The sequence below is a fragment of the Elephantulus edwardii genome, unplaced genomic scaffold, assembly GCF_000299155.1.
Source record: "Elephantulus edwardii isolate Elephantulus edwardi_28Jun2011 unplaced genomic scaffold, EleEdw1.0 scaffold00043, whole genome shotgun sequence".
Classification (NCBI taxonomy): Eukaryota; Metazoa; Chordata; class Mammalia; order Macroscelidea; family Macroscelididae; genus Elephantulus; species Elephantulus edwardii.
This window is the reverse complement of record NW_006399793.1, coordinates 17,812,613-17,829,150: the sequence shown is the minus strand read 5'-3', so window position 1 is coordinate 17,829,150 and position 16,538 is coordinate 17,812,613. Positions and strand designations below refer to the sequence as shown.

The following is a 16,538-nucleotide window of genomic DNA, read 5'->3' as shown; positions in this document are numbered from 1 at the left end:
CTCTCATAGATTTACAGCCTTGGAAACCCAACAGAGGGGCAACATAGGTCTGGATGAATTTAATGGTTTGACATGGTATCTGCTTAGATTCTAAAGTTGTGTGCCTTCTCTATTCTCTTCTAATAAGAACAATCTACAGCATTATGATGTTAGAGTCACAATATTAGGGTCTCTGGTGCAAATAAAGCAAACCATTGTCTCGTCCTTTTATATAGAGATTCTTATATAGTGTTTCTGAGAGGCAGTTGTCTTCACAGGGTCCATTCAACCACTCTTGTGGTTACTCAGATGAGGCAGAACAAAGGAAAGTGCTGCTGAATTTTCCATGAACATAATGCTCTACCTCCCTCACAGTTTTTAACTTTCAAATTCTTATCTAAAAAGAGGGAACTGAAACTAGAAAGAAGTGAAATGAAAAAGAACCAACTTTTGTTGGGACTTTATTTTTCTCAATCATAATGACATTATTGTTTTAGAAAAGAATTATGGACATTTTTCCAAGAAATTCAACTGAAGACAGAGGGCTAGACCATACGCACAAGGACTGTATGGTCTTCTGTATAATTTTAAAAATCAGATTCACAAAATGTCACCATTTACTCCCACATGTGTAACAATTATCATATACGGCACAGCTGATACAGAGCACTGAACAACATACACTCACTCAAACATTTGGAGTATTTCCTCATGGTCTTCCCTTTTGCTTTTAAACTTATTTCTTCTTATCCAGTCATAAACACATTATTCTGATTTATTTTTTCAAACTTATATTCCACTTTATTATAATTTCATCAGTAACTGAGGTAATGGTAGTTGGTATGTCATCATCAGTGAGACTAGCTCAGGACAGGAAAGGCTTCAAAGCTGCTGTATGCTATGGGTCACTATGGGTCATAGTGACTCAGTGGCACATGACAACGACAACAATCAACATGCTGTTTTAGACCACTTCTATTAGATAATACTCTAAGGCTACTAGCTTACAGTTACTGAGCAGGTACTGTGCATAGTGTCTTAACTGGATTTATTTATGCAGTCTTCAGAAGAAGTTACATGTTAGATGTTATTACTACTGGAATTTTGAAGATTAAAAAGGTTTTAAAGGCTAGAAAGTTTAGGCTTACAAAGGTTTAAAAAATTATCCAATCTTAAGTGGAAATGTAGTACTCAAACGCAAGTGTGTTTTTATTCAAGACTTAAGCTGCCAAAGCAAAGGAATGTGATTTGAATTGACCAGCTGCTCTGTGGGATAAAGATAGGCAATCTTTTCCCGTACAATTCATCGTTGGTGAAACCTGCTAGAAAGTCAACTATGGGTTGGTTTTAACTTGATGGCACAGAACAACAACAACAACAGAAAGATTATTTTCCATAGATGCATACATAATTTTGGGTTTCTCTTGATAAATCAAGACTACAAATGCTTTTGGAGGCTGGTGGTGTTATGTGCCATTGAATTGGAACAGACTCATAGCTGAGTCTTCAGAGTTTTTCAGAAGCTGTAAATCACATGGAAGGGGATTGTCTCTCCTTTTCCCCTAGAGCAGTGGGTGGATTCAAACTGAGTGCCTCTGTGTTGGCAGCACAACTCCTTATCCGTTAGGCCAGCAGAGTTCCCTATCTGTAGGCTAGAAGGAGGAAAATTATTTTTAATTACATAAAAGATTAACTTTCATTTGTTGAATATCAGTATTTTTCACTATATCTACTCATAGAGGTTTGTTTTTTTAAATGGTTTGCTTATAAAGGTCATAAACATTGTGTTTTACACTATTCTTCATTCACATTGTGTTTCATACAGCCATTCTCAAGCATTAAATTTTATAAAACTAATCACCATTGAACCTTGTCCATCATCCTTGTCTTTTCACCCAGATCCTTCCTGTTTACTTTCACCCCCTTCCCTCCATTCACCAAACTGTGAAATCATCTGGTTTCCTATCCTCACCCCTCTGAACCCTCCCCTCCATTTCTTGAGTTCCCATACATGTTTTAATTGTTACCATTCTATTTTTACAAAGGTCTTGGGCAGTATTTATCCTTATCAGACTGTTAGTTGACTCAGAATAATGCTCTACAGCCTCTCCCAAGTTACAGAGTATTTTCTGAAATTGTTGCTCCTGAGTGCTGCATAGTATTCCATTCTGTGAATGTGCCACAATATCTCAATGCGTTCAGTTGTGATTGAACATTTGGGCTGTTTCCATGTTTTTGCAATGGTGAATAATGTTGCTATGAACATTGATGTACAAATCTCTGTTTGTGTCTCAGTTCTAATTTCCTTAGAGTATACAGGCCAATTACTTGTTATGCAATTACTTGTTATGCATCAGAGAGTTGGACAACGACCAAGGATGATAGAAGGAGAATTGATGCCTTTGAGCTGTGGTGCTGGAGAAGAGTATTGAGAGTACCATGGACTGCTAGGAAAACAAACAGATTCATTCTGGAAAGGGTTAAACCGGCTGCTCCTTGGAGGCAAGGATTCTGAGGCTTCGTCTGACATACTTTGGTCATGTTGTAAGGAGAGACTGGTCCTTGGAGAAGGACATCATGCTTGGGAGGGTGGAGGGCAGGCGCAGGAGGCAAAGGCCGTCTGGAAGGTGGATTGACTCGGTGACTGGGGCAATCAGGATGTGTGTGTCAGAGACAATGAGATTGGCACAGGATAGAGCAGAGTTTAGAGCTGTTGTACATAGGGTCACTATGAGTCGCAAGTGACTCGACGGCACATCACAAAAACAATATATTCCCAGTAGTGGAATAGGTGGGTCATATGGAGTTTCTATATTCAGCTTTTTGAGGAAACACCAAACTGTCTTCCAAAGTGGTTGCACCGTTTTACAACAATGTAAAATGTACCAACAAAGTATGAGAGTTTCTACCTCTCCACATCCTCTCCAACAGTTATTGCTTGCTGTCCTACTAAACTTGAAACTGCTACAGGAATGAGACGGTATCTCATTGTAGTTTTAATTTGCATCTCTCTTATTGTCAGTGATTTTGAGCATTTCTTCGTATGTCTGTTGGCCACCTGAATGTCTTTCTCTGTTAAAAGCCTTTCCATATCTCTTGACTATTTTTTAATTTGCTTGTCAGTCTTTTTCTTCCAGAAGCCCAGGAGTATTCTGCAAACTTTTGTTACAATACCTTTGTCTGAGATGTTATTGCCACATATTTGTTCTTAGTTGGTAGGCTTTCTTTTCAAAACGTTTTTGATGGAAAAAGGTTTTGATGTGCACAGAGATTTAATCTTTAGAAAGTCCCATTCATCAATTTTACCCTCTCCAGACTGTGCATTTCTGGCTATATTTGACAGTCTCTTTATACTATAGGTTAAGCCTTCTAGACTTGGTCCCTGTTTGTCTCTTATGAATTTTATGGTTTGGGGCTTTAGTCCTAGGTCTGTGATCCACCTTGAATTGTTTTTTGTATATGATGTGAGATATGGATCCTGTGTCAGCTTTCTGCAGGTGGAAATCCAGTTTGTCAGCACCCTTTGTTAAATAGATTGTCATTTCCACATTTAATAGGTTTTATTTCCTTGTCAAATATCAGTTGACCATAGATAGTTGGGTCCATTTCTGGGTTGTTAATTCTGTTTCATTGGTCTATGTGCCTGTCTTTTACAAGTACCATGTTTTGATTACTACTGCTGTGTAGTAGATTTTGAGGTTAGGGAGTGCTATTGCTTTTACTTTATTTTTGTGTTTTAGAAGTGTTTTGTTATTCAAGGTCTTTCTTCTCTAAATAAATTCGATAATTTCCCTTTCAATGTTCTTGAAAAATGAGTATGGTGTCTATATTGGGATAGCATTGAGCATGTAGATTGCTTTTGGTAGGATTATCATTTTCACAATATTGACTTTTCCTATCTATGAACAGGGCACATTTTCCCATTTATTTAGGTGTTTTTACATGTCTTGCAGAAATGTTCTGTAGTTTTCTTTGTACAGGACTTTTGTGTCTCTAGTTAGGTTCACTCCCACATGTCTCAATTTGTGGTTGGCAATTGTAAATGGTATTGCTTTGTTGATTTCCTCCTCTGAGTTATCTTCTTTTCTTTTTTTTTAGTTATCCTTTTTACTGTAGAAAAATTGCACTGATTTTTGTATATTGATCTTGTATTCTGCTACCCTATTAAACTGGTCCACTAGCTCTAGTTTTTTTGTTGAGTTCCTGGGGTTTTCTGTGTACTCTACCATATCATCTGCATATAGAGACAGTTTAACCATCTCTTTGCTGATCTGGATGCCTTTTGTTTCCTTTTCTTGTTGTATTGCCCTAGCAAGTACCAATACAATATTGAATAGAAGTGGTGACAGTGGTCATCCTTATCTGGTCCCTATTCACAAGGAAAATGCTTTTAGTCTTTCTCCATTGAGAATGATATTGGCTCTTGGTTTTGCATATATACTTTCCACCATGTTGAGGAAATTTCCCTTCTATTCCAATTTTGTTGCATGTCTTAGCCTGAAAATGGTATTGGATTTTATCAAATGCCTTTTCTGAGTCAATTGCTAAGATCATATGGTTCTTGTTATTTGCTTTGTTAATGTGGTGGATTTTGCCAATGGTTTTCCTTATGTTGAACGATCTTTGCATACCTGTTATGAATCCCACTTGGTCACGATAAATTATTTTTTTTATGGGTTTTTGGAATCGATTGGCTAGGATTTTTTTTAAGGATTTTTGCATCTATGTTCATGAAAGATATTGGTCTGTAGTTTTCTGTTTTGGTAATGTGTTTGTCTGGCTTCAGTATTAGGGTTATGCTTGTTTCATAGAATGTCTCTGGGAGTGTTCCTTCTTCTATTTTTAGAAATATTGTAAGTAGAATTGGTGAAAAATCTCTAAATGGGAGAATTCAGTTGTAAAGTCATCTGGTGCAGGGCTTTTTTTAAAAAAAAAAAATCATACCAGTTTGTTTACTAAATTTAAATACATTTTTTCAGACCAGATTTTTTTGGGGGTGGGGAGGGAGTATTTTTATGACCTGCTCAATTTCTTCTTTTGTGATGGGTCTGTTCAAGTACTACAAATTAGAGTGTATCAAGCTCGGTAGGGCATGAGTTTCAAGAAACTTGTCCGTTTCCTCTGCATTTTCAAATTTATCAGAGTATGCTGTTGTTGTTATGTACTGTGAAGTCACCTGGGAATCATAGCTACCCTATGCACAATAACACTGAATCCTGCTCTATCCTAAGCCAACTTTATTGTCTCTGACACACATAGCACCCATTATCTCAGTCACTGAATCAGTCCATCTCATCAGGGATCTTCCTCTCTTGTGCTGTCGCTCTGCCCTCTCAAGCATAATTTCCCTCATCAAGGACTGGTGCCTCCTTCCAACACACCCAAATTACATCAGACGGAGCTTCAGAATCCTTGTGTGCAAGCAGCAGCCTGGTTTCACCCTCTCTAGGACAAATCTGTTTATTCTCTTAGCAGTCCATGGTATATTCAATACTCTTTTTCCAGCACCACAACTCAAGCGCATCAATTCTCCTATCATGTCTAGTCATTGTGGAGCACATAATTCCAAAGACCATGGCCTAGATCAGGTGCACCTTAGTCTCCAGACTTAAATGGTTGTTCTTCAGTACTCTGGAGATGTCCTTGACAACACATTTTCCCAATGCAATTCGTCTCTTGATTTTCTAGCTACTGGTACCAAGAGTGTTGATTGCAGAGCCAAGCAAACTAAAGTTGTTGATAATCTCAATCTCTTTACCGATAGATGCTGCCAATAAGCCCAGTAGTGAGAATCTTGTTGAACTTCAATCCATATTGAAGGCTACAGTCCTTGACGTTCCTCAGTAAGTGCTTCAGATTCTCCTGTTTCAGTGAGCAAGGTTGTGTCATCTGCATAACGCAGGTTATTGATGAATCTTTCTCCAATCCTGATGCCACATTTTTTCCTCATAAAGTCCAGCCTCTCAGATGATCAGAATATAGCTATTCATAATCTTCTGATATTTGATTTAATTTCCGCTGGTTCTGTTGTGGTGTCACCATTATCATTAATTAAATGAGTTATTAGTATCTTCTCCTTTTTTTCTTTTAAGTTAAGTTTGCCAGTGGTTTGATAATTTTATTGACTCTTGAAATACTAGCTCCTGGTTTTACTGATGGTGTCAATTGTTTTTCTCTTTTCTATTTCATTGATTTCAGCTCTTGTTCTTATAATGTACTTTCTTCTAGAGATTGTGGGGTTAGATTATTGTTCTTTTTCTATTTGACAAATGTGTTGAGTTAGATCATTAATTTTGCTTCCTCCTTTATGTTTATGTGTTTTCCTATTGCTATGAACTGGCTCATGAGCACTGTCTTAACTGCATCTCAAAGATTTTGGTATGTTGTGTTTTCATATCATTTCTTTCAAGGAACTTTTGTATTTCATTCATTATTCTGTAACCCAATCATGCTCTAACAAGGTGTTATTTAGCTTTCACATTGATGGTTTTATAAGCTTTTTCCTCTTGTGGTTAATTTCTAGTTTTAAGCCATTGTGGTCTGAGATGATACTTTGTATAATTTCAATGTTTTTTAAATTTTTTTGAGGCTTGCTTTGTGGTCTAATATGTTACTAATTCAGGAAAATGTTCCTTGTGTAATTGAGAAGAAAGTTAATTGAGTTTTAGTTTGGTTCGGTACTTGGAATACACCCACAAGTCTGAGTTGGCTGAATATATATATTAGATCTTCTGCATCTTTGTTAAATTTCTTTTGAGTCGACTGATTCTTTGGTGAGAGTGTTATGTTAGTTTCCCACCACTATTATGGTACTATTTCTTTCTTTAATTCTGTTAACAGTTGTTTTATGTATTCTGCAGGTTTGTCATTTTGTGCATAGATGTTGACCAATATTTTGTCTTCTTGATCCACTGAGCCCTTAATCCTGATATAGTTCCCTTTCTTATTTTTTATGGTGGTTTTCATTCTGTAGTCTATTTTATCAGAGATTAGTATTGCCACTCCTGCTTTCTTATGGATGCCATTTGCTTGGTATCTTTTTTCCAGCCTTTGGTTTTGAGTTTATCTTTTTCTCTTCATTTCTTAGATGTATCTTTTTCTTATTTTTTAAAAGTTATTATTAATTTCAATGAAAATTTACAGAGACTTTGGATTTCCATTCATTCATTGTTGCTTTTTTCTCCCCTCCCAACCCTCCCCCCTAGTACACTACCCTCTTGGAAAAGTAAAAGAAAAATTCTTTCATTGTTTTACAATCCCTCCCCCAAGGTCCACTCCGTTATACAGCCTTTGTTCTGGACTCCTGTCATGATAAAAATACCTAATAACGTATCCCTCTAAAAGTTTTCTCCCTCATCTGTTTCAAAGCAGTATACATTATTGAACCCATCTTTCTCAGTCTCCTCCCAACCCCAAGGTCAGTCCTGTTTTACAACAGTGGCACCATGCAGTATTTGTCCTTTTGTGACTGAGATACTTCACTCAGCATAATGTCCTCCCTGGTCACCCATTTTGAATAATATTGCATGAGTTCCTTGTTTTCAATGCAGCGTAGTATTCCTTTGTGTAAATATATCACAGCTTCTTTATCCATTCGTTTGTTGATGGGCACTTAAGTTGTTTCCAACTCCTTGCTATTGTGAACAAAGATGCAATAAATGTAGGTGTGCATATATCTGCTTGGATGTCAGTTACGGTCTCCTTGGGGTATATTCCCAGTAGCGGAATTGCTGGGTCAAATGGTATCTCTATTTGCAACTTTTTGAGAAAGTGTCATACCGCCTTCAACAGTGGTTGCACCAGATGTATCTCTTATAGATACCATAAGGATGGAATTTCTTTTTTCTTTTCTTTCTTTTTTTTTTTTTTTTACCGTTCTCCTGCTCTTTTCCTCTTGTTTGGTGCATTTCATCCATTCATATTAAGTATAATTATTGACAGGGGACGTTTTATTGCTGCCATTTTGCTCTGTTTCTTTTGCTGTTGTTGTTTCTTATTACCATGGTCCATCCACTTTCCTTTGGTGTCTCTGTTTAAAAGACTTCCCTTAAAAGTTCTTGTAGACTTAGTCTTGTTCTCACAGATTCCTTAAGTTCCTTCTTTTCTGCAAAGAATGTGATTTCTCCTTCATATTTTATGTAGAGCTTTGCTGGGTACAGGTTTCTCAGTTGGCAATTGCTTTCTTTCAACTTTCTGTATATGCTATTCCATAGTGTCCTTGCTCACACGGTTTCTGCTGAAAATTAGAATTTAATCTAATTGCTTTTCTTTTGTAGGTAACTCTTTGTTTTTCTTGTGTTGCTTTCATTATTCTATCCTTTTCTTTTGGTGAATTTTATTATGATATGATATGTCTTGAGGTTCTCCTTTGTGAGTCTAGTCTATTTGGTGTTTGCTGAGCTTCTTGAATGTGGATTTTCTCATTGTTCATAGTACCTGGGAAGTTTTCTTTTAGTACCTCTTTCACAGTTTTCTAAGTGATTTCCCTATCCTTCTCATATTCTGGAATTCCAATAATTCATATGTTATTCCTTTTGATGTAATCTCTCATAATTCTAAAGCCTTCTTTGTTTTCTTTATTTTTCTCCTCTGATTTTCTTCTTGTATGTTTCCATTGAGATTCATGTTTCCCAGCTCGTTGATTCTCCAATCCATCTCTTCTCTTCTACTTTTTTGTTCTTCAAGCATGTTAGACAGTTCTGTCATTTTAATCTTCATAGTCTGGATTGCATTTTAATGCATTTCTGTTTTTTCCAGTACTGTGTTGTCTGTTCCCTCTCTATCTTGTGATGCTTTTTAAAAGTTCTTGTACCTCTTTACTATAGTTTCAGTTCTTTATCCATCTTTTGGATTTTCTTCCATAGTTGTGCAAGTTTCTTCTCGTCAATATATTTCTTCTGGCTCCGTGTCTCTGGAGCATTTTCTTTCTTAGTGGCTTCCATTGTTTCTTCCATCACTTGCACTTTCTTCTGTAGCTGTTCAGATAACTTTTCATCAATATATTTCTTTTGGTTGTCATAGGGTCGCTATGAGTCACAGGCGACTCGACGGCACATAACAACAACAACAACGTCTATATCTAGGTTATTCCCTTTTGTTTGTGCATTCCATTGCTTCTTCAATCACCTGTACTTTCATTCATAGCTATTCAAATGTCTCTGTAACAACATATATCATCTGCCTTCTTGACTCTGAGATATTCATGAGGTCTGCAGTATTCTCTGCTTTTTGGGAGAAGGCTTCACCCCCGGTCCCCAAGTGTTTGAAGCTGTCTACTTCTTCCTTGACATTATGTGAAGTTATTCCTTGAGAAATGTTAGGTTGTTTCTATTGTGTCTCCAAAAGTTGTTGTTGGTTCTTGTCTTTATGATGTTAATGATTAGTTGCCAACTTAAAAAGTTCAATCTATGGGGTGAGATGCTCACTCTACTCTAAGTCCCTTCTGGGAAAATTTGCCTTTTCTAAAGTCCATGAAATTCTCTCTGTTCTGCCCTGAAGCCTGTAGGATTATTGTCTTGATGTAGTGCCCTGTCTTCAACTCTACTGTCCTCCTTCATGTATGAAGTGAATAGTGTGAGATCAGGTGCTGTACTCAATCAATTTCTCATGCACCTTTTCTCATGAAGCGTAATGTCTTCCTTTGTCTCTGAGTGGCATGATATCAGAGATCAGGGCTGTCAGCTCAACCAGCTGGTGTGCAGGTGGGTCTCAAGTCAGCCCTCATTCTTGTAGGTAGCTAAGAAAATTCTTTCCTCTATTTGTAGCTCTATATCCTAAAGTCCCTTGTCCTGTTTGGCCCCTGAGATGCCAAGGATTACCAAAATGAGGGTCTTATATGCCCAGGGAAGTGTTAGTCCTTTCTCCCCAGAAGAAACAGAGAGTGCTTGTTCTTAGCATAGATCCTTACCTCTCTCACTTTTTCTCTGGTAGCTTAGTGTCTCACTTTGGAATGATGAGAGATCAAGGCTGCCAGTTCAAGCAGCATTTGTGTCTGGGTGTCAAGTCAGTTCTCTCTCTTACAGCAAACAGAGAAAAGTCTATCCTCTTTTTGTAGGTCCATGGTTCAAAGTCTCTTGTCATGTTTGGCCCCTGGGGTCACCCCAGAGCTTCAGAGGAAAGGATCTCCAAATGGAGGGATCTATATGCCCCAGGAAAGCCTCAGTCCCATCTCCCCACAAGCAATGGAGACTCCTATTCACAGAGGTCTAACCAGTTTTCTCAGTGTCTGTTCAGAATGTCCCCTTTGAGCAGGCAAATCTTCCACTAATAATAGCTTGCTTCTAAACCTGTTACAAGGCCAGGTTCAGGTCTGTTGTTCATAGCATCACTGTGAGTCAAAACTGACTCAACAGCACCTAGTAACAACATATATAAGACATTTCTTAATCGGATCTTTAGATTATTGATGCTATGTCATCAACATTCTCCTGACAATTAGTACATTAAAGCAATTTTCTTTTTTCACCAGGAAGAAGTTTTGACTTAGAGGTGTCCAGTTGTTTACTTTCACTTAGTTTGTCCTAAGGTATATAAATCTTTTATGAAAACCAATTAAAAAAAGTGAGAAAAAATAAATTGGGGGAAAAATCCTCCCAAAACATCCAAGATTTTGACCTATAGTGACCAATCTTTAACATCTCTTAAGATGCATGTTTTTTAAAAAATTTAAAAGGATCCATATCTCACTAATGATAAACAGTGAACATTTGATTCTGAAATCTGACATATCCACTAAAAGGTCAGTTATTTCCTGTGAAATCAGATGGAGTATTACATTATCTCACCAGTTGAAATGCATCATGAATTAGACCTATTCTGTCCTTAGGTCTAAGAAGAGTGTGGTTCTGATTCAACTGTGCAATTAGGTGGTCCTATCCATGCCCCTCATAATGAACAATGTAGTAGCCATTTGAATCCACATTGAATTTCAACCAACTGGGTTTTTCAGGCAATTCCAGAATGTCTAAAAGGGAGAAAATGGCATATTCATTTCATTATCAATGTAGACACCAGCAACAGCTCCAAAAAGATTAGTTGCCATACTATAATTAATAAATCAATGAGAAGATGGTCTTCACCTGACAATTAAGTAAATCCATGGGAAAATAATTGCCGAGTTTGTTCTGAAAACAAAACAAACAAACAAAAACACAACAAACCAGTCTATGCAGGTCTAGGAGACATGCTAGCATCCAGTAAACTAGTTAATCTGAGCAAGACTGGAATTTGGGTTAATTTATTGGTACCTGTGTCTCAAAATTGAGTATGATAATAAGAATAGGTGTATATAAATAGGTGATCTAGTTGTTCTGTCTTTACTTTGGGGTGAAATAAGGACTTCAAGTTGAACATGATTTAATGATAGAAACCCTCTCAATTTTTAGTCAGGTGCTAGAGGAGAAGTTAAATTATATTATGTGTCTGTTTACGCAAAAGGCATTATATTAGGTGGTATACTTATATTATGGTATTGTATCTCAGCAACTCTGTGAGATCTTGCTTCCATCCAAAATAAAAAGTATTAAGTAATGTTTTTAAGATCACATATCCGGCCTCTCCAAGGGAAATACATGAGATTTACTGACTCTGAAAACTTGCTGGAGGGTCAGCTGTGAGTCAGTGCTGACTTGATAGTATAGAACAACAGTAATATATTGAATAGGTGGTTGAATAAGGATTTGAACAAAAGTCCTGTTGATTCCACAGTGAGTGGTTTTAGTCTTTTATATATTTTGCCTTATAGAATAAGAGTTATAGTCTTCGCTTGCTCACTCATTCACTCATTCACTGTCATTTAGTAGAAATCAACTCAAAACTGACCCTTTTAGCAGGTTCTCAGAGGCTGTAAATTACACAGGTTATTGTTCTCCATCTTTCTCCCTTGGAAAAGTTGGTGGATTTGAACCTCCTGCTTTTCGGTTGGCAATGCAGCTTCCTACTCACTATGACACAAGAGTTCCCAAAACTGCTCTATTAGTAGGTACTAAAATACATCATTTCATGATGTGAATATAAACTTATCTTTAAGTGCTAAAAATATTTTTAAAAATCTTACACTAAAAAATAAAATAAAATCAATCATATTGCTGGAGAGTGGTTTCTGACTCCTAGTGACCCTATAAGACACAGGAGAGCTGTCTCATATAGGTTTGAAGGCTTTAAGTTTTTATAGAAGCAGACTGCCTCTTTTTTTCCACCTACAGAGTGGCTAGTAGATTTCAATACTCAATCTCTTGACTAGTAGATAAATGCTTAAATACTGTACCAACAGGACTCCATAGATAATATTTAAGCAAAAAGAATTCAGATTTTTTAGTTGAAGTCTTCATTTGGTAGGTAATAAGGAAAACTTTCTCAACATAATATTTTATTACATTTACTTACTCCTATCTTTTTTGAAATAGTACAAAATGTGTTCCATTTCAGAATTAAAATAAAATGCTTAGCTAATTATTTCATTACCTGTCTTTGACTTTAGAATATGTCTGTAAACTGCAGTAGAGGAACTCACGGAGTAGGTCAATGGGATGTGCCAAAGGTACCTATGTTAGAAAATAAAGATCATTACAAATTAAACTAATGGGCATTTCAACTTTCACACTGTCTGCCTCAGATTTTTTTTAAAAAAAGCATCTAATCACTCATAGTCTACACTCTCATTGGCCTTAGAATTTTTCAAGGTCAACATAATCGTGTACTGAAATCACAGCAAAAAATATTTTATGATGATTATGAAGGTATAACAGTACACCCCTGCCTGAACTCTGTCTGAGCAGACACCTGTGTCTGTTCCTGTTTCAATATCTGCTGTAAGTTCTGCTGCTTGTTTTTATAAATAAGAGTGAAAATATTCAATCTTCATTTTCCATATTAAAAAAAAAACTTTAACAGTCTAATGTTAATGGAAATAAGCAAACTAAAGGCAGTTAAAAGCCTTAAGGGATGAAGAACCTCCTCTATATGATACAGCTTTTTGCTTATTCTTTTATATTAAATGGGTAACCCATGAACTACCCTGTGCCCAAATACTGAGTGCAGGCAAGCCAAGGACTGCCACACAAAGGAGAATAGAAGAAAAAGCTTCAGTTACTCCTCACTAACCCTACTAATCTGAGCAATAGAAATTGGCTTTCCCTCTCACTTCCAATTTTCTAACAATCTGTAAAGTAAACTTTTCCTATCCATATTGTCTCTCATTGTCTTCAACTCAGCCAATCCATAGCTGACTCTCCAGCCTGTTTCTGTGACTGTTAATTGCACTGGAGGAGATTACCTATCTTTCTCCCATGGAGTTAATGGTGGATTCAAACTGACAAAGGCATGGCCTTTGAGTTAGAACCATAGCTCCTACAGATTGTGCACCAGAGGCCCCTCTATCCATAGTAGCTGTAGTAATCCAATCTATGTAAAATCACATTAACAGAAAGACAAAAGAAGAGCAATTAAGGAAATTTCCATTAGTCTTCAGGAAAATGCAATAAAAATAAAATGAAATAAAGGGACAGGAGAAAAACCTCTGCAACTCACAAAAGGCAGTCAATTAACTAAGAAAATTCAAAATAATCATATAAAGAAGCAAGCATGGATATATGATATAGAGAAGGAAGGAGTTTTTCCAGATAGACAAATCTACAAGCAGACAAAAATAATTAAGAAATAGCTATAAAATAGATAATAATAAGTTTCTGAGCTGTCTACATATTGCCTATGTAGACGAAAAACTAAATCACTATGTATATTTATTACTCAAGATAATCCACAGCTTTACACTCTCTCTCATTATATGTAATAGATTCTAATATTGTGAATCCTGTTTTCCAAAGAATGAATCAAACATAAAATTTTTCTGGCTCCCTCATCAAACAACAAATTGTCTAAGCTCTTTGAGGTATAAACTTCAGATGTATGTATTCATATAGAAGTGTCATAAAATGGTCTTTCGATTGGAAGCAGGCAACTGATAAAGCAAAAAGGAAAAACTGTATGTCATGTGTTGAAGATCTTGAAAGCGTTAAAGACTGTGTGAATTAGCTTTTGATTTCCAGAAAAATTACAGGGTTGATTATTAAATACCCAAATTATCTGAAAAAGAGAAACAATGATCATTAGAACCAGCATAAGTTCACTTAGATAGTTTCACTTTAAATTAACCTCATTTTCTCTTACTAGTGTTAATTGAATACAGAACTAAGGACAGTGTTGTGTTTTTCACTCTAGTAAGGTCTTTAATAAGATTCCTCATGACAGCCTGGTGAACAATATGTGACTCTTTAGTTAATTGAATTTACTTTCATTACTACCAAAGACATCATATGCTTTAAGATGTTTTGTAGGATATTATTAAAAAACAAAAGGCAACAAATGGAAACTTTACCATGTAATTTATCATATAAAGCTTATCCTTTCTCTGCTAATAAGATACCTTAATTTTATAATGCTTCCTAAGATATGATTCAGTCACTCATACTAGATTCAGAAATCCAATAATGAAGAGTCTATTTAAAGCAAACTCAATCCACTGCCAATGAATTGATTCAAGTTTTAACATCCTTGCAGGACAGAAAAGAACTGCCCATAGGGTTGAAGGGAAGTAGATGGCAGTACTAACACCATTTTGTCTTTCATGTAACTGAATCTATGCTAATGATTTACTATAAATTTATCTCCTTAACTAGGATATAAATCTTGGAAGTTGTGGAACAGGTTGGCGTTAACTCTGGACAATATCTCAGGATGTCTGAACTGACAGGCAGAGTCAAAGCCCTAAAGCTTCCAAACTGATGAAATGATAACCAGCACCAGACAAGACATTTAACACAAATTTTAATTATGGGACATCTGCGACCCTACTGATTACACCCCTCTGCCTTTGTTTCTCTTTCCTATATACTGAACACTTGGTAGATAGAGGGAGTTTGGGAAACCTTTCTTGAAATGCAGCTTGCTGTGCTATTGGTTTTCCCTGTTGTATGTCTGTCGATCTGTCCATCTTGTTGCTGTCCAGTTGAAACCAATTTAATGCTCATTCTTTTTCATTGGGTTTCTGGGGCTATAAATCACACAGGAGGAGATTATCTGGCAACCTCAGAGCTGCTGATAGATTAAAAGGGACAGAGAGGGGGAATTTTGATTAGGGCAACTGCCTGTGAACCACACCACCAGGGATACCTTCTCTGTTGGATAAACTTTCTAATAAAGGTTCTTGTCTTTGTCTCTCTTTTTATTTGGAATTGTGAGTTTCTGGAATTTAAACATGAGTTTGAGGGTAATAGGATTTTGAAGGCTGTATTCGTTTTTTAACTGTTATTATTATACTAGTTTATTTATAAAAGTTGAATACATTGTTTTTCAGACCAAATTATTCCAATTTTCCTCACACCCCCCCCCCATCATTTTGTACAACCCCATGATTATTAACCCACATTCTTTATAGATGCAGTTTGTCACATCTTTCTTCTGTGGAGCAGCCAGTGAGTTTGAACCACCAAACTTTTGGTTAGCAGCTAAATGCTTTAACCACTGTACTGTTAGTGCTCAGGAAACATTATAATAGAAATATCATGAAATAACTTCTGAATCAGAACACGGGATTAATAGGAATAGGACTGTTGAACAAAGCAGTCTCAAACACTTAAAGCTCTTAAAATCTGTTACCAAGGCTGGTTTAAGCCTTTTATTCTTATGCAGGAATGACATCCCACAGAGTTGGCAGAAGAACTGAAAGGAAGTTAATGAAACAATAATGAACAAATCAAGATGAGAAAAACTAGACCAAAGAAGAAAAGCAGTCACCTTTCTTGCAGGGCCCCCCATTCAGGATCCTCTCTGAAAACGCCCTTGAGAAAGCGCTCCTGGTGCAATCTGAGCGAATTCCCTTCTTGCTTAACCACCACAAGGGGGATTCCTTTCTGGAGAGTCCATGTAGTCATCATCTCTTTGACTTCAAAGTTCTTGGCCAGGAAGTTGAGCTGAAATGAGAAATGGCCTTGATAATTCAAAGGAGAAGGGGTAATCCTAAGACTTCCAAAACTTGAACCCTAAATGCCAGAAACAAGGCATGGGAGCAGGAGTGGAATCCAGGCCCTGGCTGTAATATCAGGGGAGAACAGTGCAGGCAGGGACAGCTGGGTTCTTTTGGCCTCTACACTACATTCTCTTCAAGTTAACTGAAGGAGATTCACATGTGGCAGGAAGGTCAAAGAGAAAGACATGGGGAGTGGCTGAGCCTGAAACCCCCTCTCCACACCTCCCCAAAGAAAACTCTTCATCTATCACTGTAGCAGTGAAACCTAAGAGATGTGAAATGTCTGCCTTTAAAGAGGTTGTGAATATGCCAACAGGACAGTATTACACCAGTAGAGATGTATATTGAGCAGAGAACAAAACCTTCAGCTTCTCAGCTTCTAGAATGGATTTCTGATAACTATATAATGCAGCTCCTTCCTTTATAACCCATTATACAGGATCTTCTCAAAGTAGCTTCTTCTCAACAACTAACAACAATTAACTTAGAGCATTATCATGACTCTTTTTAAAAAATTGGCTCTTTTTAAATTCTG

General features: G+C 36.8%; 1 protein-coding gene across 1 annotated transcript in view; it reads right to left on the bottom strand.

Moving 5' to 3' along the window:
• Positions 1-16,538, bottom strand: part of ERAP2 (endoplasmic reticulum aminopeptidase 2) — an 81,963-nt gene that overhangs the window by 11,060 nt on the left and 54,365 nt on the right. The window contains 3 exon segments of the mRNA XM_006885377.1: positions 10,763-10,942; positions 12,442-12,521; positions 15,772-15,947. Coding sequence (XP_006885439.1) covers positions 10,763-10,942; positions 12,442-12,521; positions 15,772-15,947 — 436 coding nt within the window.